This window comes from Leopardus geoffroyi, chromosome C1, assembly GCF_018350155.1.
Source record: "Leopardus geoffroyi isolate Oge1 chromosome C1, O.geoffroyi_Oge1_pat1.0, whole genome shotgun sequence".
Taxonomy (NCBI): Eukaryota; Metazoa; Chordata; class Mammalia; order Carnivora; family Felidae; genus Leopardus; species Leopardus geoffroyi.
The window spans coordinates 217,717,038-217,741,044 of record NC_059328.1 but is presented as its reverse complement, the minus strand read 5'-3'; the positions used below and the strand labels follow the sequence as shown (position 1 = coordinate 217,741,044).

The 24,007-nt window shown below is 50.4% G+C and overlaps 1 protein-coding gene across 1 annotated transcript in view; it reads left to right on the top strand.

The window, feature by feature from the left end:
* The window catches only part of IQCA1 (IQ motif containing with AAA domain 1), a 159,131-nt gene that overhangs the window by 115,255 nt on the left and 19,869 nt on the right, over window positions 1–24,007 (top strand). The window contains exons 14-16 of the mRNA XM_045481838.1: window positions 3,433–3,540; window positions 7,819–8,018; window positions 22,058–22,144. Coding sequence (XP_045337794.1) covers window positions 3,433–3,540; window positions 7,819–8,018; window positions 22,058–22,144 — 395 coding nt within the window. The remainder of the gene's footprint in view (window positions 1–3,432; window positions 3,541–7,818; window positions 8,019–22,057; window positions 22,145–24,007) is intronic.

Sequence of the window (24,007 nt, the reverse complement as noted above, 5' to 3'; positions counted from 1 at the left end):
CACAGAGTTAGAGTGTCCTGCTGTTGGTGGTGGTGGCGTGCTCACCCTGTCTCTGGCACGCTCGGGGGTTGCCATTCGGAGGGCTGGTGACTTCACGGTGTCTTTGTGGCCCTCCCCCCACCAGTGCACGTCACAGAAGCACGGAGCACCGAGAGGGTGGCCACTGCTTAAGGGCCAAATACAGGAAGAACAAATACAAATTAATATTACCCTAAGTTAAGTTTTTCTGTCCTGTCCTGGTTCGATAACTGCATTTGGGAAAAACATTGACCCAAAGTCAGAGTTAGTGTTCCTCAAACTCTCCTTGGAGTTCAGAGCCTGCCCTACAGATGGGAACGCCCAGCAGGCTCTCCGCGTCCCATCTTGGAAGGTATGACTTAAATATTTACATATGAAACGCCGCCCCCCCCCCAAAGCTTCGGAGCAGGTGAGGTGCACCGTCGTGGCCGGCCTGTCGCAACACAAAGTCAACCTGGAGCAGTCTGTCTGCTGACCTCGTTCCGGAAGCTGGGTGGCCCGCGTCCAACGTAACGTTCATAAACAAGTCAGCACCGCTGAATTTTAACCACGTCGCCCGTGTCCCCATCCTTGTCGTTGGGAGATGGTGCTGTGTGCGCCCCTGACAGAGTCGGGGTGGGGGTGGCAGGATGTCCTTATGCTCGGGGCTTGGGGGGAGCCCCAGACACTGGCCAGCAGCGTCTGTTCCAGGCCTCCAGTCCTTGTCCCTGAGGAACGTATTTAGGAAGCTAGTACTTGCTATAAATTGCTCTGTTCTTATTCTTCCTACTCTTTTTTTTTTTTTTTTTTTTTTTTTAGTTTATTTACTTATTTTGAGAGGGAGAGAGAGAGAGAGCACGTGCTCGAGAACAGGGGAGGGACACGGAGAGAGCAAGGATCCCAATCAGGCTCCACACTGTCAGCACAGAGCCCGATACGGGGCTCAAACTCAAAAACCATGAGATCACGACCCGATCCCAAACCAAGAGTCCGACACTTAACCGACTGAGCCACCCAGACGCCCCTTTCATACTCTTTTTAATGCTGTTGGGCTAAAGTGGAAATTTTAGAGGCTGACCCACCCTAAATATTTTCTTGTTTCTCATGATTTTCTTCTACCGCTATTATGCCCGTCTTCTCTCCTTCCTCACTGGTTTGCTGCGGCTGCTATAACAGCTGTCACAACCCAAGGGGCTCAACAGCAGACACGTATCTGCTCCACAAGTGCCAGATCAGGATGTCATAGGGGCTGTCTCCTCCCGAGGACGCAAGAAGCTGGCGCTCTGCTGGGGCCTCCGCGCGCCCACCCCTCCCCAGCCCTGCGTCGGTCCTGCTCCTGACTGCCAGCCCTCCTGCCTGGCTGCCACACTGCCCTCCCGTCCCCGCGACCATCTTCACACGCCCTTTCTGAGTGCGCGTCCATGTGAGCATTTCCCCAATTTATAAAGGACACCCGCCATATGGGCCTGGGATCCGCCCTGACGACCTCCCCTTCGCTCGTTCTCTCTGCATCGGCCCTATTTCCAAACGGGGTCACATTCGGAGATGTTGGAGATCTGGATTTCAACATAGGAATTTTAAGGTCACCCTTTCCCTGTGTCTTCTCCGTCCACTGGTGTAGGTTTTTTGCCCTCGTGCATCCCTTGTACGTAACACACCTTTTCATCCACCATTTCCTTCCTCCCTCTCTGGCAGAAGACCTGCTATCTGTGCAGGGAAATCCTGAAGTTTCCAAGTTCTGCCTGAATAGAGGGGGAGCGTTTATGGCTTCCACGCTGGGCAACAGCGAAACTCAGCGACACACTTTCGAGCTGAGTCTCAACACCTGGCCGGCAGCCGGGGCTAGTGTGTCCTTCTCTCCATCAGAACCAACACTCACTAATTCAATTTAAAATTCTTTTTAATGTTTATTTATTTGTGAGACAGAGACAGAGCAAGAGTGGAGGTGGGGCGGGGGGGGGGGGGGGGAAGGGGGTGGGACACAGACTCCGAAGCAGGCTCCGGGCTCGGAGCTGTCAGCACAGAGCCCGACGCGGGGCTCGTACTCACGAACCATGAGATCATGACCTGAGCCCAAGTCGGTCGCTCAACCGACTGAGCCACCCAGGCGCCCCTCACTAATTCAATTTAATATGATGTGTCTGAATAAAGTCTGTGAGGTTCTAGAAAATATGGTGCATCTGGATATTAATGTGGATTTATTTAAGCAGGGAAATTGGGGTCACTTTCAGATCACCTCTAATGTCATGTTTATAGCAATAAGCACTAGATTTAATGGTGGCTACAGGATCTCTTCCTGCTCTAGTGAAGGCGAAATTAACCACTCTTCTATTTATTACCTGCTCATTAAAAAGCATGGGGATCGGACGCCACAGTAGAAGCTTTCATTATCGCTCACTCTCTCCACCAATACCCACTGTCCTTGCCAAGGACTTTTTGTCACGTGGAACTTTGAAAGCCTGCCCTCCACAACAAAACAGCCATCATTAGCTGGGTTTTAATTCTAATTTTCTTAGCATTCGAAAATGCTTGTTTAAAGCTTCTCTTCCTTCACACACATGAAAGCGCATTATATTTGACACACGCATATCACATGCAGAGCTCTGCAAGATCCTTACTTCTTATCGAAAGCAAACATCAGAGACAAAAACGATCAAGACACTGTAACTCATGCACTGAATATTTTTCCTTCAGACTCTGGTACACGTCACGAGAGAACCGCACAAGCATGTAAAGGTCCCTCCTCATGACAAATGGAGACGGGCAAACTAATTTTCTTGGTGACCTTATCCAAATTAGTTGGAAGATAACACTTCAGATTTACGACGAGTTACAATTAAGACCTTTGATGCCTTCTAATTAAACCTGTAAAGATTTATTTCTATTATTATTCCTTTGGTAATCCTTTGCAAATGATAAAAATGTAAATGAATATTACCCTCCAAAGGAGATGTTTCTATTTGTCCTAAATTAGACTCCTTCCTTTCCAAGGATTGCGTTTCAGTTCAGATGCACACCTGCTCCAGTACAAATTCCACAACCTTAAATAATTTAAAGTTTGTGCAAATGTTAGACACAGTCGCTCCGCCTAGAAACCGAATAAAAAGCCACCACATTCTAGTGCACTTTGTATGTCCTGCATCTTGGAACTCTGTGCCACCTCACGTGTTCAACACGCAAAGGTAATCTTTAGAAATGCGAGGGGGTTAGCGTCAGACTCGAGAGACTCCCCAGTCACTGCAGCCGGGAGGCCTGGCTTTTCTCAAGCGTCCGTCCGAGAAAAGAGGTGTTCTTCATCACGACTCTCCGTAACACCATTGTATTTGCTCCGACATGTTGAGCGTGTATTCTGCGTTAGTTTCACCAGGGCCAAACTGATGCGGCTCAGAGCAGTACAGCCTCCCAGGTCCTTATCCTCTGTCTCTTTCCCCCCAGGAGAGTACAGTTACTTGGGGACCACTCTTCGCCGGGTATCCATAGAGCCCATGCCTTCCCTCCTGGATGTGAGACAGCTCATCGCCCTGTACGGGATCTTGCCTCTAGGTAATGACTCTACAAGCCTCGTTATGCTTCTCTTAGAAGCAGGGACGCCCTGCTTAGTGACTTGGGTAGCATCTTCCTGGCTGAACTCTTCCTACTGAGGATTTTGACCGAGGGTCTCTCTGTTGCGATAGCGCGCCCCGGAGAGCCCACGCCGGCACCGCTTTGGGGTGCCTGCTTGACATTCGGGGCTGAAGGTCCTGTCGGCAGTCATGCGGAGAGATAATAGCCGAAGCCGGCACCTGCGATTAAAATTAATCAAATTAGACGAAGGGCTGACATCAGGCTTGCCTTCTAGACATAGGCTTCCGTTACGAGGTCCTTAACAAAGCCGGCCTTTGGTGAGTCAGTGAGAAGTGTATTTCGTGGATCCGAAGGATCAAGGCTCCGCCGGTTTCCACTGATGGCCGCTGTAACCGCTAACTAAGACTCGATCGTGATTGTTCGGACCGGCGGACCAGAGTCCTGCGGTGTGCCGACAGGTACAGGCGAGTCAACAGAGAAACCTGCTGCTCTCATTAGCTGTTATCATTTTATGACGTTTTTTATGTGCATGACCCGAGTCATCCGGGGCAGAGGTCGGAGCCCCACCCAGGCTTTGCTCTGATGACAATTCCGAAATAGAAACCATGTTTCATTTAACTGGCTTTTGAATGGTACGGGAGGGGCGCCTGGATGGCTCAGTCACTTCGCCTCTTGATTTCGGCTCAGGTCATGACCTCACGGTTCAGGAGACGGAGCCCTGAGTTGGGGTCCAAGCTCAGCTTGGAGCCTGCTTACGGTTCTCTCTCTCTCTCTCTCTCTCTCTCTTTCTCCCTCTGCCCCTCCAAAAAAATTTTTTTAAATAAATAAATAAATAAATAAATAAATGGTATGGGGGTGGTTTAGGCACTTACAATATTGTTCCACTTTGACTTAAATGTACTGGGAAGAAATAGCTCGTTCCTCTGTCAGAAGTAGTAAATGGGATTGGGGGAGTCAACATAAATTTCACACATAAAATTTACGTCCTAAATAAGCATGTATACTTGGAGGGTCAGCCTGATGTGGGGCCAACAAGATAAACACGCCATATTTACGAGGCCCCTGCAAATAACGTCACGAGCCCTCCGGCTTCATCATGCTGTGATCCAAGAACAGGACAGCAGGGAGCAGCGCGTTGTTTTCACGGGTCTCCTAACAAATGAGGGGAGGTATGTTCGACCCGTGGCTCGAGGATACACGGGGATAGATGTCGCAAGCTGGCGATGAAGCATCGGACGAAGGGGGCTCGGGAAGCGTCCCACCGAACCCCCTTTTGTCAACGAGGAGCCTGACGTCCCCCATGGGCTGCCGACCTCCCCGGGCCCCAGAACGGGCAGGGGTTTGTCCTCGTGACCCGTGTGTGTGTGTGTGTGTGTGTGTGTGTGCAAGGCACACACAGGCCAGACAGGCAAGTACGCTCACAGATCTGCCTTCGAGAGCTTCATTTAAATGTCATGGATCTGAAATAGTAGCCAGTCACAAGAGGGAGTGTGTTCTTTGGGCCTGTTGTTCAGGTCACCACCGGACCTGGCCAATACGGCCACTGCAGAGGCCCTGAGGACCCACCGTGAGGCCTCTCTGCACCCAGAGCCTCCGCCGGGGATCCCGGGGTGAGGCGTGAGCTTTCCAAGCCCCTTGGGCAGATAAGGGAGTTCCCAGCACGCATCTGGTCACATTCCGCCAGTCACCCTCCCAGAAATATTACTGTCCCTCAGAACACAGAGGGAGAAAAGGAAGGGGGGCGGCGCTCACGGAGCAGAAACGTCATGCTGACGAGTTTTACACACGTCGTTTCGGTCCCCGCTTTTGCAGCTGAGTGAGCCTTTCCAGGATGCTGAGGAACTTTCTCAGGGTCCAGGGGTAGGGAGTGACAGAGCTGCGTTTAGGAAGGGCACGGAACACTGGCCTCCTTGTGACTCTCACATCCTCCGAGAGTTGGAAAGGGTGAATGCACAGAAGCCTGGACGTCTCTGTCTCTTGGGAATTCTGCGTATTTTTAAACAACTGCCACTGAAAGGCGATAAGCAGGAAGGGCCGTGAACACCGTGGCAGGCGTGCCCGCCCATCGGACGGGCCGTCCAGGGACCAGCCCCGGCTGCAGAGGCCTCCCCAAACCACCGCCTTCCCCTCCCTGAGTGACCTTGGTGACCACCCTCTTCCTCTAGCAGGTCGCTTCCCTAGAGTAAACAGCACATGTTCTCCTGGGTCGCCCCCATCCTTGCGGCTTCCCTCCTGCTGCCCCCTCCTCAGAGTCTGCCCTCTGCACCTTTCTGTCCTCCCTCCACCCCTTCCAAGAGCTCTCCCTGCTCCCTGGCTTCAGCCAGCAACCTTAGCAAACCTGCAGCCGCCAGCCACCTTCCAGGGACCCCTAGGGCTGGCCACAGTCTCCCTCCCCTGCCCCATTGCTAGTAAGAACTACCTGCCCGAGTCCCACTCCAGGCCTGCAGTTACAGGGCCCCCCTCGCCTGCCTTCGCCTCACATGTCCCCGTCTCTACACGGTCCAGCTTGGCCCCTTCGGAGGCCACCCTCTCCCAGAAGTCAGGCCTGAGCCCCCCATCCCCCAAGGTGGGATTAAGTTCTTCTCTGAACCCTCCGTGGCTCACACGGATCTCAGCACTATTTGCCTCCCATCCTGGTTACATCCACTGAGGTTTAGCTCCCGTCCTGGCCATAACCCTCTGCAGCAATCCCTGACTCTTCCACATGGGAACCCCACCAGCCCCCAGCCAGCAGCCCCCAATACCGGGTACTGAACAGACCACCCCTGGAATGGTGTCCCTCTCCTAGCATGACAAACAGCATCTCCTTTATCATATTATGTTACCGTACCCCTCACTGACCACCAATAACACGTGTTTATGTGAGTGCATTTTATTTATTTATTTATTTATTTATTTATTTATTTATTTATTTATTTTTGGAAGAGGGAGAGCATGAGCTGGGGAGGGGCAGAGAGAAAGGGGACAGAGGACGTGAAGGGGGCTCTACGCTGACAGCAGTGAGCTCGATGTGGGGCTCACACTTAGGAACCACGAGATCATGACCTGAGTCGAAGCCAGACGCTCACCCGACTGAGCCCCCCAGGTGCCCCTGTAATTGCATTTTGAACAGAACTTGCTCAAAACTGGTTTCCAAGTTTATGTTAGGTAACCATAAAACAATGTTTCTGGTTACTCGGTAAATCCCCTATATCTTTTCAATGACACAAGGGGCAAAAAAAAAAAAAAAAGGCACAATAATAATTGCAATATGGGTCTATTTACGGCTGATCGAAAAGTGCCCAGATGGGGCGCCTGGGTGGCGCAGTCGGTTAAGCGTCCGACTTCAGCCAGGTCACGATCTCGCGGTCCGTGAGTTCGAGCCCCGCGTCGGGCTCTGGGCTGATGGCTCAGAGCCTGGAGCCTGTTTCCGATTCTGTGTCTCCCTCTCTCTGCCCCTCCCCCGTTCATGCTCTGTCTCTCTGTTCCAAAAATAAATAAACGTTGAAAAAAAAAAAAAATTAAAAAAAAAAAAAAAAAAAAAAAGAAAAGTGCCCAGAGGTTGAGCGAAGCAAAGTCACGTGTTAGGAGATGGTTTGATCACATTCATTCCGTTCGTGGTCTAATCACTTAGTGCCAGCGTGCTCTCCGCGCGTGTTCAGAACCACAGAAGATGGTCAAACCAAGTCCCGCTCTGGCCCGGGGGAGACGGACAGTGTGGGGGCCTCTGATGCCTGCATGGAACTCGGGTCACTGCAACAAGTGTCAGGCTGCCCCTGCTACAGGCTAGAACCTCGGACAGAACGAGGAAGCTTCCCCCTTTCCGTTCTGAGGATCACTAATGAACATTCTCAGCCCTCCTTAGCGGCTGTGTGTCCACATTCTTTTTCCCAAGTGTTCAAAGAATGTAGCGCCACTGCTGACAAGCAGAGAAATCCACATCTGCCCCCCCCTAAAAAAATGCCACAGGTGAGTTATTGCAGGAATGTCCTTTAAAATGATGAGCTGGGGCCGGGGCGGGGGCGGGGGGAGGTATTCTAGGGTGAGGGGCAGCAGGGAAGCCATGTACCGAGACCCTCTGGCCCCTCCTCGAGCCCTGACATACAAATCAAAGGTGTCACAGCCCAACTAAGACAGAAGGTGGGCCTCCGGGTAGAAATGCTCTGGACACGTACTTCCCTGTTGCAGAAACGGGGGTCACGCAGTGGAGGGGCGGCCTTGAGGGGCTAAGAACTTGCTGAAGTGGGATTTTAGAGCCCGTGCCTCTGACTTTTTTAGGTTCCGCAACAGTGCACGAGAACGCTCCTTTGGTGAAATCCCTGCTGCTGGCAGGGCCATCTGGGGTAGGGAAGAAGATGCTGGTCCATGCCACCTGCACCGAAACGGGAGCCAACCTCTTCGACTTGTCCGCAGCCAACATCGCCGGGAAATACCCCGGCAAAGATGGCCTCCAAATGATGCTGCATATGGTCTCCAAGGTATTTACCGCAGTTCTTGGCTCCTAATTAATACTCCTCCCTTGTGCAAATCACGGTGTCAGATCCTGCAGCTCGTTTCCGTAAGCCAACGAGCACGGACCCTCGCAGATGATTTCCTCAGGCTGACACACACATCTCTCTTCAACTCCCCCCTCGCACCCTCCTACAAATTAGTTCATCGTTGCCTCTGGCCGAGCCTCCGACAGGTAGAAACAGCTGCTCTCTCTGCATAAACACCCTCGGTGTCGTCCAGACCAGCCTCCTCCTGCCGCAGGAGTCCTTCCTGAAATGCCTGCGTGCGTCGTTGAAATTGAAAGCCACAATTTCTATTTCCGGCCCACCTCCCTTCGATAATGGCATCAGTCATTCGCCTTTTGGGGGGATATTCTTCCACACGTGGCGTGAACTGCCCAGGCCCGGTTCCTTGGGCACATCCGCTTCTCACACAGGTAACAAGGAGGAACCTGCAGGAGCGTTTACCCCACACACACATTTACCCCCCCCCCCCGCCACACACACACACACACACACACACACACTGTTATTGGGGTGGGGGGGCCAGCAAATGCTCCATGATATCTGGCTGGAGGATAGGGTTTCCTAAAAGATCCATATACCACCCAGCTCTGTGATCTTAGATAAGTTCTCCACCTCCCCCAGTCTCTGTCTTACATCACCAAAATGAACCAGTCAAACCAAATAGTACTGAAGTGTTCTGTCAGCCCTAAAAACGATGAGTCTTGGATATAATTTAGATATGAGTGATGGTGGTAATAGATGTTGCTAGGTAGGTAGGTAGGTGATAGATGGATGAATGGATAGATAGATAGATAGATAGATAGACAGATAATAGATAGATAGATAGATAGATAGATAGATAGATAGATAGATAGAAAACATGCATATATACAGACAAGGATTAGCAAGTTTTCAAACATTTTGGTACCGAATATTTCTATTTAGTTTTAAAACTTCACAGGGTTTTGTTTTTATTTCGTGGACTACCTCGAGGTCGTCTTTATGCTGCTCGATTCACTCGTAGTTGTGAGCATACCAGATGAGCCAGGTTGAACTATGGGAAGGTGTCCATGCAGCACGACGACCCCATACCTGGGGTGAGGTACGAGCTGTGCCTCAGCCCTCGGGGGCTCAGAGGCACGGTTACCCATAAAGTTGCCCAAGGGGATGGTGCCTTTTCTGCATCACGCTGACAGCCATAGGGAGGACGTGATCGTGGTGGGATTTTGTTCTCTCGGCCTCGTGGTCCCCAGCGGTAGGTCGGGTCAGAACATTTCCCATTCTCCCTTTCTCCCCCGCTTGTCCTGCAGAAATTCACAGAGAGAATTGTCCAGAGCTGGGAGACGGGAGAGGAAGAAGATGGGTGGGGAGGAAAGACCACTAAGGTATATAACAGGGCACCTCGTTCGGACCAGCTGTCTCGCCTCTTTGTGTCGTACATTGGACCTTCACAGTGGCCCCGTGAGGAGGCCATCCCCGCCCCGTTTACCGATAAAGAAACTGGGGCCCTGAGAGGGGTAGCAACTTGCCCAAGGCCACCGAGTCACGTGGCTTGGCCGGGGTCACCTAGGTCCTTCTCTTCTTGGCCCTCCTGCACCATTGTTATCCAGGTCAAAATTATATACGGTGAAATGCACAGACCTTAATACATTTTAAGCGCAAGCTTTGGAAACTGTGCACAACTTTACAGCCGCCATTTTCTGGTGACCGTCTGGTCCTTGTATAACTTCTTTTTTGAAATATCTGTCCAAGGCACTTGCCTACTTTTCACTACACGGTTGGTCTTGCAATTTGCAAGAGTTCTTTGTACGTTCCGGACACAAGTTCTTTGCCAGACATACGTATTGCAAATATTTTCTCTTGTTCTGTGATCTGCGTGCTCATTTTTTAATTTTTTTGTTGTTCACATGTCCCATCAGTTACTGACCTAGCATGTTACAACCTCCCACCGTGGTCATGGAACTCTGTATTTCTCCCTTCCGTTCTGTCGGCTTGTGCTGCGTGGACGTTGAAGCACTGTTAGGAGATGCGCCCACATTTAGGATTGGTGTGACCAGCTGTTTAGTTATCTTATCATTGAAATGCCTCTTTTTGTCCCGGAAGTGCTCCTTGTCCTGAAGGCTCCCTGGCCTGATACTAATAGAGTCACATCAGCTTTCTTGAAAATGTCAAGAAAGGACATAGTTAAAGCGCATTTCTTGTGCAGAGCCCATGGTTGAGTCTTGCTTCCTTATTCAATCTAACAACATATGCCATTTCATTGGAGCCTCTCCTCCGTTTACATTAAATGCGTCATTCAGACAGTTGTGTTAGGTCCGCCATTTTGCTCTTTGTTCCCCATTGCCCCCTTTCTTCTTTTATTCTTCTGTTTGTCCTTTCCTGCCTTCCTTTGGGTTAACTCAATACTTTTTGTTACTTTATTTAGATTCCTGTATTGTCTTTTTAGCGATTCCTCTGTCTTAATCTATGGATTACAATAGTATTTTCAATTTAGCACAGGGGACACAGAGCTCATATTGTACTATTTTATCTAAAATGTGAGAAAAACAGAATCCATTTATTATCCTTTGTCCTTTATGTTTTTCTCATGGATTTTGCATCTAAAAGTGTTATAAACACCACAAAAAAGTGGTATTATTTTTGTATTAAATAGTCATTTGTCTTTTAAAGAAACGAGGTGGGGGGAATTAAGTACGTTACACCCATCCACTATATCCCTCTCGCCAATCCAAGCTCCCACCTGCTGTCATTTCCCCTTCAGCTGAAGGACTTCATTAGCATGTTTTTCAGTGCAGGTCTGCTGGCAACAAATATTTTTTAGCTTTCATTTGATTGATTTTTTAAAATGTGTATTTATTTTTTGAGAGAGAGAGAGAGCAGGGGGAGGTCAGAGAGACAGAGAGAGGGAGAGAGAGAATCCCAAGCAGACTCTGAGCTATCAGCACAGAGCCTGACACGGGGCTCAAACCCACGAACCGTGAGATCATGACCTGAGCCAAAATCAAGAGGCAGGCGCTTAACCAACTGAGCCACCCAGGCGCCCCTCCTTTGATTGATTTTTAAATGTCTGTTCAGCACCTCCGTTTTTGAAGGCACATTTTGCTGGATACAGAACTCTAGATTATATTTTTGCTTTCAGCACTTTAAAGATGTTATTCCGTCATCTTCTTACATCCACATTTCTTATTAACAGTTATCAGAAATTCGAATTGTTGATCTCCTGGGTGTGATGTGTCATATTCTCTGAATGCTTTTAAATATTTCTCTTTACTTTGGTTTTCCTCAGTTTCACCCTAATGGGTCTGGGTGTTTCTCGGTTTTTCTTTGTACTTAAACTGCTGTGTGGCTCACTGTGATCACCGAATCCACAGATATATGTTTTAAACCAAATTTCAGAAATTTTGGCTACGATTTCCTCAAATGTTTTTTCTGCCTCATTCTCCCTCCTTTCCTTTGGATACTCCAAGTACATATATATTATGTTCTACAAGTCACCTGGGTCTTGTTCTCTCTAGTTTCCACATTGGATAATTACAATTAGTCAGTATTTAAGTCTACCTACCTTTCCTTCCACTGATGCCAATCTGCTCTTAAGTCTATCGTGTGGGTATATTTTTTTGTATTTGATATTTTGTTTTTCGGTTATAGAATATAATGTTTATTTATTTTTGAGACAGAGAGAGAGAGAGAGACAGAGCACAAGCAGGGGAGGGGCAGAGAGAGGGGGAGGACACAGAATCCGAAGCAGGCTCCAGGCTCCGAGCTGTCAGCACAGAGCCCGACATGGGGCTCGAACTCACAAACTGTGAGGTCATGACCGGAGCGAAGTCGGACGCTTATCCAACTGAGCCACCCAGGTGCCCCTTCAGTTGTAGAGTTTAAATTTGCTTATTTTTACAGGTTTTTATTTCTTTCTTGCAATTCTCCATCTGTTCATTCAAGATGACAATCCTTTCCTTTAAGTCTTCAAGCTTAACAATTGGCTTACATTTCTTGTCTACCAATTCCAATATGAAGGCACTTTGGAGTTTCTTTCTATCTGACTTTTTTCCCTGACCGTGTGTCACATATTCCTGTTCCTTCATATCATTAGTAATTTTTCTTTGCATGTTAGACATTGTGGATGGTATGCTGTTGATGCGCTGGCTTTGTTCTGACCGGCAGTTAAATTACTGGCTGATCAGTTTGAGCTTGCCAAGGTTTTGTTTTCCATTTTGTGATTGTGGGTCTATCTTGATTTTTGCCCTTAGCCTAAGGTGAACTTCTGAGTCCTAGAACATCATCTTCACTTGAACAAACCTTAAATGGAAAGCCTGAGGTGTTTAACAAGCGCTTTTAATGTGGCAAAGGCTAAAGTATATGCTTAGTAATTTTCCAGCCGTTGCTCTCCACTGAGCTCGGAATCTTCCAGCATGCAGGCACCTTTCTGAGGTTAGCTAAGGCTCTGAACAAGGGTTGGAACTTAAAGCCCAGCAGCCTGGCTTGTGGCCTCCTGTACTTACCCACAAAGCTCTAAACACCAAGTGCTTCCATGGAAAACTAAAAGAAACCTACGCTCTTGCCCTGCCCCCAAAAAACACCTCAATTCATCCATCCTCAACATTGTAAGTAACTGCTTTGACATTGTAAGTAACAGGCAGAAGCACATAAATATTAAACTATCGGCATTTCACCAGCATCTTGTTTCGTATTAACTCGTGCAGTCCTCACAACAACCTTGTGAGGTAGACACTATCATCATCCCTGTTTTGCTGATGCGAAAACTGAGGCACAAAGCATTTAAGTAATTTTCCTGGCTTGCCGTGCTGCGACGTGAGCCTCCAGATGTGATGACTGCCATCATTCTGCCTCGGACGGAGGTAGGGCTGACGTAAGCCTCTTCTCCCTCCTGCCGCATGGCTCCCCTGCTCCTGGCATGACCCTAGGACAGAGCCAATGACAGGATCATGATGTTCTCTCGCTCAAGACATTATTTCTTCTGCTACTGAGAGGTTGTCTTGATAGCGGGTAAGCTGTCTTCGCATTTATTAAAACCGTCGCGTACTGACATTGTGTAGGCCACAAAAGGCCGAATGTCAAACTATCAGAATGTGGAAAACAGTGTATTTAGCCACCTAGGGCACTCTGTGCCTGACACACACCTCGTTAAGCCTCACCTTTACTGTGTGTATCACTGATTCCTGAGAGACACGAAGGTCTCGGGAGTGGGAGTCACTCAATGAAAACTCCTGTGCGGTGAGGCCACCGTGTCCTGGCATGACTGACAGAGGGGCTATCTGCATTGCAAAGAGGTATGTGGCTTTAATTAACCAAAGAGGCGGGAAATTATACCTGTGCCAGAAGATCTAGGCCAGGAAGCCATAATGCATTCCTGTGGTCCGCGAGCCGTAGAATGGGCTGTGGCTTGCACACAGCAGAATATGGCTCTTCGGCATTTGCTGCAGAAAGTGAAATAACAGAAGCCCTGTTACTTATCATGCCTCCTTCTTCTAAAGAATTCCCATCCCTGAATTAACCTCTAGAAAGCCAAGCATGCAACTCTCAGGAAGCCACTCATAACTGCACTTCTGGCTGTTGTTGGGTTCCTCCCACCACACTCTGCATGCATGAAAACTCTGCAGAAATGCGTCTCTGGTTTGTTGCACGGGCACAGATTCCAATCCGTGCTGTTAGCATTATTTTTGGAGGGTTCCTTTGTTTTACGCAGTTTTTCTAGGGGCATCTGGGCGGCTCAGTCGGTTAAGCGTCCAACTTCAGCTCGGGTCATGGTCTCGCGGTTCGTGAGTTCGAGCCCCGCGTCGGGCTCTGTGCTGACAGCGTGGAGCCTGGAGCCTGCTTTGGATTCTGTCTCCCTCTCTCTGCCCCTCCCCTGCTTATGCTCTGTCTCTCTCAAATGTAAAATATACAGTCTTTCTCATGGATTAACAGCTTGGATGAGCGAATTCCTTGAAGAACTGAGTTGGTTGTATGAGTAAGCAATTTAGCTAAAATTCCCTCTTATGCTAAAGCTATATGCAGGAAAGAATACACATCTATTTATCAGGGAAATATTAGAAATGTATCTAACAATTAAGAAATGTGATAAGTGGGGGCATCTGGGTGGCTCAGTCAGTTAAGCATCCGACTCTTGGTTTGGGCTCAGGTCATGACCCCAGGGTCGCAGGATCAAGCCCTGTGTCGGGCTCCACACCCAGTATGGGATCCGCTTAAAATTCTCCCTCCCTCTCCCTCCGTCCCTCTCCCCTGCTTGCACTCTCTCTTTCTCTCTCAAGAAGAAAGAAGGACAGAAATGTGATAAACGATTACTATTTAATATGTATTTCGCGGACGAAAGAAGTCACCACGGCAAGGCACCAGCCTCCTCGGGTCTTTATAATCAGGGGACGGAGGAACGGCAAAGACTCCACGGGACTGGAGCCTGCCACGTGCTAAGGAGTGTAACACACACTTTCATTTTTAACTGCACCAATCCCTGATGAGACAGGAACTAAAGTCTCCATTCTACAGACAAAAAAAAAAAAAAAAAACCCAAAAAAAAAAAAACCAACGAAGCTCAGAGTGCTTCATTTGACCCAAAATACAAAAGAACAAAGAGGCTGGCATCTGGATTTAAGCCCACGTCCGACTCCAGCTCTGTCACGCGGCTCCCGACTGGCCTCTGGGGGAGGGAAGCCTCCATCGTGCCCGGCCTGTGGCAGCCATGCCTGCCCAGTGACCCAAGGGCAGGGACATTCCTGGGGCAGAGTGTCAGCTGGGGACATTGCAGCGTGAGAAGGTGAAGAACTGGAAACTATTGCGTGCCGTTGGCACTCCAGCAGGATTCCACGTCTTCCGGATCCCCCTTCTCCTGAGCCTCCAGACCTCCCACGAGAAGGCCGAGCAGAGGCCAGCAGAGCTTGGAAGGTCCAGGCAGAGGACTCCTTGTCTTGCGTTCTGGGTCTGGGGAGAGATGGCTTCTCTTCCCCATGGTCCTTGAGCCCTCCCTGTCCTCCAGTGAGGGCCCGACTCAGAGCGAGGCCGCCTCCCACACTCCGCATCCGGTCCAGGCCACGTGGCCCACACCGGCCTGCATGTCTGGACAAAAAGAAGCCGTGATGCTGTTCGTGCCTTGGCACCACTCGCCAGGAGCTCCTCGTTGGGCTCACAGCCAACAGCCTGTGGCCGCCTGCCAAGGGATCTCGCCCAGATGTGCTGGTACAAACAGCTGGTCCAAGGAGTCAGGCCACGGAGACCCCAGCCAGTTATGTTTCTGTAGCTCATGGAAGCTCAGATTCCTCCTGATGAATAACGCAAACGAAGACACAGTTGCTGTTCGTGGATGATTTTTTTTTTTTCCCAACACACGGATATAGAATAAATGTAATAAATGTGGGCGTGTCACCGTCATAAGGTGAAATTCAATACAGATAAAGCAAACATGACACCTGACCCCAAAACGCAGAGTTGCTCACGGGAGAGAAGGGGAGGAGGGGGAGAGGGCAGGGGAGGAGAGTGGGAGAGAGAATCAGAATCTAGGAGCTCCGGTGGAGCACCAGGTATGAAAATGAAGGAAGGGAGGGGCTGGTGACCTTGATCCTGAATGGGTCACCTTACACTTGTTGTGGAGACAGTTTAGGCTGAGAAGGGAGTCCACATGCGCGTCACAACCTTTTTTTTTTTTTTTTCCAGCGTGAACTTTGTATTTCAGAGCAATTTTAAGTTCACAGCAAAGTTGAGCAGATGCCCCAGAGCGTCCCCACATCCCCACGGAAGGGGGGCCCCAGACCGCGGATGCCCCAAGCGTCATCTGTCAGCAAGGGACGTGCAGGCATTCTGTGGGCTGTAAATCACCGTAAATCTAGGGTCCGTCTGCTCTTGACCAGGGTCCACCCACAGGCGTTAAAGAATCGTTAGCCAATTTGGAAACACGTAAAGCAAGGAAAGCCTTGAATGTGGCTAAAACGTGCCACATGTTAGTGGAGACTGTAGATGGCCTTGCGCGTAGGCATTAACCCTTTTGCTGCCCAAGGCTGGCTCGGTCAGTGCAGCCTGGCGTGAAGCCGTTAGCCCCGGTGTGGCTGGGAGTGAGCTGAGGAGGAGAAGGGGATCCAGACAGAATTCCGGAGGGCTTGAAAGCCTGACGCCTGTCACCATGCAGACACCTTCCCTTTGACTACAGCCTGATAATCGGCCGAGCATCAACATGTTGGTGTTGCCAGCACTGACCTGACTCCCCCCGCGGCACCCACCTGTCACAGTCTATCAGCCATGCCTGTATCCCAGCTCCTCCTGGTCCTCTCTTCTGCCTCAGTTTCCCTTCCTTTTCATACAGGGCCAGCCCAGCCGGTCTCCTGACTCTTTAGTACACCTCGGCTCGTCCTTTGAGTATCAACTTATGGTTTAGCCCAGCTCATACCCAGTGAGGACTTGAAGTAATTTCCGCCATCTCGTAAAAGACTGTAATTCAAGGAAATCAAAAATTTAAACACTATTTTTAAATAGTGGAGATGCAGAACGAAACGCCTTCACGTTTTAAGTGTTTAAACAGAAGCCAAGTGACCACGGTCTCGGAGCGTGATCCTCCCCTGTCCCTGAGTAACTCACAACTCTCCACTCCTCCCCAGCATGACAGCTCCCTGGTGGTTGCCTGCCTGTGCCCAGCAACTCTCATTCAGACACAGAAACTATACACTCTCCACCATGTCTCTCCTGCTTCCCCCCACTGAGCTTGGAATATCACAGATGCTTGGCAAATAGGTATGGGGTGGGTAGTTTGATGGATGGATGGAGGGAGGGGTGGATGCATGGATGGATGGGTGGATGGATGGAGAAAGGAAGGGCGGGTGGGTGAGTGAGTAGATGGATGGATGGTACATGGGTGGATAGATGGATAGATAGATAAAAGAAAGGACGGAAGGGTAAATAGTTGGATGGTGGGTGGGTGGGTGGACAGATGGGAGAATAGGTGGTAGGAAGGAAGGCAGGGGGTGGGTAGGTGACTGAATAGACGGATGATGGGTGCATACATGGATGGTGACTAAATGGACGGCTAGATGAATGCATGGTAGGCTGTAGATGGATGGTGGTGGGTAAATGGCTGGATCGATAGAAAAAAGGAAGAGAGGGTGAGTGGGTGGGTGGATGGATGGACGCGGGGTGTTTTCAGTTTGGTAAACTGAGACTCAACCACTGAAAAAAAGTAACCTGGTTTTTCATCAGTTTCTCGAAGGCAAGCAAAATAGGACACTTTCGGAGGGAACTTCCAAAGCTTCCAGGAGTCATTTGGGCAAATCATATTAGTAATTTAAGTGTGCCAAACACAAACAAGTTTTCACCGTGGAGTCATTATATCCTGACCCAAGAGAATCTAATTCTGATGGAGAATGTTGATAGCGTTTCTTTCGGGATTAAAAAAGATCAAAGCCATAAAACTCACATGGAAGAAGTCTTTAATTGTTTGATAGAGCTTCCCAGAATTTGAAAAAGCACATGGTGGAAATTCGTTTTGATTCCAGATTTGACATGTAACTGAAAACCTGTAGTTATATTTGATGGGACTGAAGAGCCCTCTACTGGCAGCTGAAGTCAACTAGCCCGTGCAACTTCTGGAAAGTTCAATTATGAATTAATTACATCTAATTGCCCATGACCTCAAACTCTCTGTGAGTAATTTAAATGAAGGCTTATCATTGCTAAATGAAAATTAAAAGAGCAAAGGATACCATTTTTCATTAACAAATTGGCAAAGAGTTTTTTATTGTTAATACTCATTAAGGAGGGAGTGTGGAAAAACAGATTCGCTTATCCACAGCTGAAGAGAGTGTAAGCAGAGAACCTCTGGGAGGGCAGGTTGCCAAACCTGCGAAAACAAGGGCGAAAACAAGAATAACATAAGCCCTGAGGTCCAGCAGCTGTTGGGTCTGGCCCCGTTCTAAGGGAATGACCTCGTCGTGGGCCCCCAAAGCTCATCGAAGCACTGTTTGATTTCATTAGAAGGCAGAAACCTTCCAAATGTTCAAAATCAGAAGGTTAGATCAATAAATTATGGGACATCATGTTAAAATGATGTTGGAGAAATAAATTTCATATGGGGTAAACCAGAATGCAAAACAGTGTATGAGGAACGATCTCATTTTGGCAAATATGGGTGTCGAAGACAGTCTACAAAGGTGGGAAATACGTGACAATTCGCTCATACAGAGGAGGCAAAGAGTGTTGTTTATGTGTCTGAATACGTATCCTGAAAATTTTGCTAATGAATACTGCTTTGGCAGTAACAATAAGGAAGGGCCAAATCTCCACGAATTTCCACGTTTTCAAAGCTTGGCCTGTCCACCCTTTGTATCTGTGAACATCCCTCGTGTCACAGATGCCCAGCCTGGGCCAGCAACCATACTTACCTCCTGCTCCTAGGGAAGGAGGACAGCCCTTCTCCCTCCTAGGTCGTCCTCTGCTGGCCGCCCTCCCATCCCACGCCACCTCCGGGCTCCGGGCTCCCCATCCTTCTAAAAGAATGCTCCCTGCCTCAGCCTCTGACCCTTTCACCCCTCAGCCCCCGTCACCTGGCTTCTCTCCCCTCCACGCCCCACCAAGGCCACCAGTGACCTCCAGATTACCAGCCCTGGCCGCCGTTGCCCACTCCCTTCCTGCACCACTGACCTCCCTGGGCGGTGGCGACGGCTCCCTCTTCTGTGCCCTTTGCTGTCCCCAACGCAGCACTCCTGCCCCATCAGGCTCTTCACCCACAGCCGTCACCGGGCCTCACCCACTCTCCCCCTCCACTGGTGAGCTCCCACCCTCCACTCCCACATGCCCACCAACCAACTTCCCAGTTCCCCGGGAACAGCCCCCCAGCACGCCATGCTTCACACACCCACCAGAGGGATGTTTCCATACTGCAACTAGGATCCAAGTTCTTGATTAAAGTCCCTTACGGACTCTCCACAGCTTCCAGGATAAAAGCAAACTCTGCAGCCCGGCCACAGCCTTTGTGATGCCTTTGTGGCCCCGAGCAACCCCACGAGGGCACACGTAGCCCTGTGCCCTGGCTCCCGTCCCTGGCATGGCCGAAGCATCCCCATCTTCAGGCTCTGTGATCTTCTAGAGACCACTAGAAGCTCTGTGTGCTTTAACACTTTGTCTGCAGTCTCCATTCCTGGTCACCTGCTTGACCCACTTCTCGCTCTTTCTGTCATTGGTGGCCCTCGCCGACACCCCATTTTCCTAGGGCCACCCTCACAAGCTGCCCTCCCTTCCCCTGGGCAGGTCCTTGAGGGCAGGGACCCCAGCACCAAGCACAGCGCCTCGCACGTCCTCAGGAAGCACTAACGAATGAAGAAATGTGAGAACAGCTCTCAGTCTACATAAAGCCAGTCTTTCTGGCCCACGAGAGCCTTTCGACTATTTGAAAACAGCTAGCTTACCCCCTTGAGTCTTCTTTTCTCCCAAGACAAGTCTCATCCCTTAGATCCTCCCTGGTGGGAGACACTGTCCGCGTGGGGGTCCCGGATTCCATGCCTCTCTCATCTGTCCAGAACTGAGCCTGGCCACCAGATGTCCTCTGGCCAGCTCCCCACTGAGGAGGACAAGGCAGTGACGGCTTTAGAGTTCTCCCTGCTGGAATAAAAAGGGGGTAGAGGAGGAAACAGGTCAAGGGTAGTGAGATGCTTTGGAACGGGCATCTTGTCTCCCATGGAGACAGGGCAGACATTAACGCGTGGTTAATAAAGGCAGACCCAGGTCTGACTCTGGGCAGACTGACTCCAACATTTCTCCGGTGCTGGGGGGCATATTACCCCTTCTCTGCCCCAGTGACCTCACATATAAAGGGGAGATGCTGGGACGAGCAGGGCACAGTACGCACTCAGCGAGCGAAGGAGAAGTGGTGTCATGAGATCAAGGCGCTTTGCAAGTGATCATTCCTTGTATTGTTATTGTCAGAGAAATCGCTGGGGAAACATTTTCTGCTTCATTTGATAAGAACCGAGCCCTCAGAAACCACGTCACCACCAAGGTCCCCCACACAGCCCCGTGTGCCCCGCAGCAGGTGAACGGTCCCGGCAAAGCCATTCCTTCACAGGTGCGGATGACAAACACAGGAAGCTTGGAATTTCCCCACCAGCCCCGAACGCACACAAGTTCGGGAACAGTTGTTAGACTTTCGCATTGAATGGAATGGTACGACCAGAGACCGTTGGTCTCAAATTATCCCAAGCTAACAAGACTCCTGCCTTTCAAGACGGCTGGAGCAGCTTGCTTCGTTAGAAGCAGAAGGCTCCGGAAGGGCTTGTGCTCACATCTGCGATTGCCATTGAGAAGAGTGGATCGGCGGAATGGAGACATGCAAAGACTGGAAAGGCTGTCGCTTGCCAAGTGGACACAGGAGGGGAGAGGCCGGCTCCTTCGGCAAGCTCACCATTAGCCCGAGACGGGAGACAACGGCTTCTGTGCGGTGTTCTTCCAACAGCTTTCTGTTCTAAAGCTACGATTTTTAAGGAGTGAAAAAGAATAAGATTTTGCCTTTGTCATTATAAAGTGTGTCTTTTCTAAGAAGCTGGAAACCCAGAATCTCATTTTCTTATTTTCTTTAGGGGCTGGAAGCAGGGAATCTTTGGACTTAAAATAGCTCTCAGCAGAACAATGCTTCCTTGGAGCCCACCCTCGGTCTGCAGCGAGGGTGGGGGCGGGCCACGTTGCAAAGTCGGGGGGCCTACGGCAAGGAACCCAGAGAACCGACAGCTGGCGACGGGGCCCGAGAGCCTGGCAGACGTTGCCGCCAGCAGCCCGGTCTTACATCCTGCTTCTGCCATTTTCGAGCTGTGTGACCTTGGACAGCTCACTTAGCGCCTTTCAGCCTTGGTTTCCCCATCTGCAAACCTGGGTGAGCATCGCGGCACCTGCTTCGCAGGGCTGTGGTGTGAACCACGTTATTAAGCGGAGGACGTGCTGGGTTAGTGTTGGCCCTGACTGTGAGTGTCCTGCCGTGTGCGACGCGTGTGGCCCTGGCCGGGCACACGGCTGCTCACTAACTGCTGGCACTCGCTGCGGTTATCACACCCCGCCGCCCCGCCTAGGAATTGGGGCTACAATTTGCAGTTCTTAAACTCTGTGGCTCTGGGTCGAAAAACTAACGCGTACCGAACAGTGGTTGGCAAGACGTGCTTCCCCCCTGAAGGTGCTGGCAAGTGGGGACCTTGAATGCACACAGCCCAGGTGTCACGCTGGCACCAGGATCAAGTTCCATCGGCTTTTGTCTTAGAGCGTGCATAATCTGCCTCACTAGGTACGTAACACTGGGGAAACGGCCGCAGCGAGCCTAGTGATTTTTCCATCATTTGTTAGATGCCTGTCTTGGTTAAAAATCATGCCCGCTGCCTTAATGAGGTTTGAAGAAATATAAAAATAGGAGTAGATAACACTACATTCGCTGCGGCCGGAGGCTGGCTTTTATCTGTCGCAATTTTGCACAAAGCACAGGTTGTTGCAAAAAGCCCCGAACTTTGCTGTCATGGGGGCGCTTTGAAGAGATCCTTAGGTGTGTGGCCGTGATTTGCCGTCCCAGCGCTGTCGCGAAGCCCCGCCCACCGTGGAGAGGCTCAGAGCCACTTCCCAGACAGAACCTGGGCCACAAAGGCACAGCCACACCAAGGAGAACAAAAGGCATTCCGGGGGCCCTTGTGCTGAAACAGCTTTTCTCACGAGGAGCAGGTCTGAATAAACCTGGGAGCTGCAAGCAGGCTGTAATTACAGCTTGAGACCCAAACACCCCTTGATTTTGTTGCAGCAGAAAACTGTCATTTTATTTCAAGCCAGACTGATTCAAGGCTCCGGGTCCTAGAGCCAAATGCACAGACCTCAAGGGTGTCCTGCCCGTAAGGTGGGAGAGGAGGCCGCAGTGGGGGCCCCGCCCTGTCGTGCCTGAGGGCCAGGGTCGTGCAGTGGAGACCCTCCGGGCCCCACTCCCCCGTGAGAGCCGTCTTGGGGGGCCTGCTGTTCATGGTCGGGGGACCAAGAAAGACAAGCATGTACGTTTCCCCCTGCAGGTGGCCCGGCAACTCCAGCCCTCCGTGGTCTGGATCGGAGACACAGAAAAAACCTTCTACAAGAAAGTTCCCAGCGCAGAAAGGATGGTAAGGGCTTCTCGAGCATTTCTTCCTTTGGCCTTTTCTTTCCTCCGAGGGGACTCTTACCAGGAACTGTCTCCATTTTTCAAGGTCTTTTTTACGGGAGGAAGGAAATGAAAAGGCAGTCTCTCTCTGCCCTATACATGTCTGCATTTGAAAAAATTCAGTGGTCTGCTTTGATGAGGAATAATTTGGGGGAAAAAAAAAAAGAAGAAGAAGAAGGAAAGTGTGGAAAGAGGGGGGAGGGAGAGCTTTGGACCCAAACATGTGACACAGAGGTAAGAAACAATTCAGAGAATTTTGCTCAGTTAAAGCAAATGGCACACAGAGGAGTTATTATTAGGATTTCCTATTGTTCATAATAATAAATAGCAAGGGCCTGAAATTTATGAACAAAGGCCTTCTATAGAACTGCTAAGTGCCTGCATTTGGGGCCTCCAGGGAGCCGGCTTTCAACTGCTTCCTTCCTCCTTTTCTCTCCTTTAAACGGCCCCCCCTCCCCCGAACTTCCCCCCACAAATCACCAGCAAATTTCCCACAAGTTAAAAAAAAATTTGCAGATACACATGATTGTTATTCGACATCAATTTGCAACAAAGCAAATAGTGGTTAACTGTGAATTTCTGATTAAATTCATAAGGATTTTAATCACTTTCTATCCTTATGCATTATACATCATTTTTAGCAGGTAGAGCTGATTTGGAAAAAGAATGAAAGCTCAATCTTTTCTTCCCCCAAATGAGCCTTGATTGCCCTGTCATTTTAGAAACTCTTAAGAGGACTCATTCATGATTTACCGGAATCTGGGAGCTAGCTCCCTCTGCTGGCCACTCTGCTGCAGTGAAGAAAGTCCCCACCTAGGATCGCGTGGAGACAGGAGTTAACTACGGGCCAGATCAGAGATCTAAAGACACACGCAGGGCGCGTGTGACCCAAGGTGTCACACACCCGACGTCATCAGAAACTCTGTCCTGAGAGAGCAAGGGCTTCTCACGCTCCCTCTGGACATCGGCCTGGAGACTAGGAGACATGGGCTCTGGGCTCACCACGCCGTTCATCGTAGCTGGCTGTGTGTCCGTGAGCAAGTAACTTAACCTCTCTGGGCATCCACTTCCGTGCCTACTTAATTACAGGGCTCCAGCGAGCACAGCCTCCGGGTTCATGAGGCGCCCCTTGCATTCTCTGCCATGACCCCCTCGGGCTGTGGCTCCGCTCTGAGCGCTCACAGCCATCGGCTCACCTGCACGCCTGAGTCTGTGGGGAACAGGGCGACGGTGAACTGCTCACGTGTAAGAGAGCCAGAGGAGCACTGGGGGAAGGGCTGATGGCGGGGAACGAAATACGGGCTCAGCGGACACATCCCGTGGGCGGCAGAGGGGAGAGACCAGAAGCCCGTCTCCAGACCTCTCTCCTGAACAGGCCCTACTGTCGCGGATTCCCAGGGACACAGCACGACCTCCGGTTCCCACAAACACAGCCGTGGACTGGTTTGATTCCGGTGGGAAATGAAGACCTTTGGTAGCAGAGTCTTTGCGACGGGTAAATCAGACCTTAATTCTGTCCAGCTCTGCATTAAAAGAGTCTGTCGTCTGTCCGGGGAATTAACTGCACTGGAGAAAATGGACCAGGCCCTCAGATAACTCCCGGGACACCTGACGGACAAGAGGCAGAATGTCCCCATGGCTGGCCGGGTGGCCCGGGCCATCCCAGGCCCAGACAGAGCCGCGGGGGGCATGCACACCCCACCCAGCAGGAGACCGCAGGGGTGAGGGGGAATCGCTGTGTGATCCCCCAGACGTACGTGGGAATGTGTGTCCCCCCACGTCCTGGGCCTGCCCCTCGTGCTGCCTCCACTGTCTTACTGGAAAT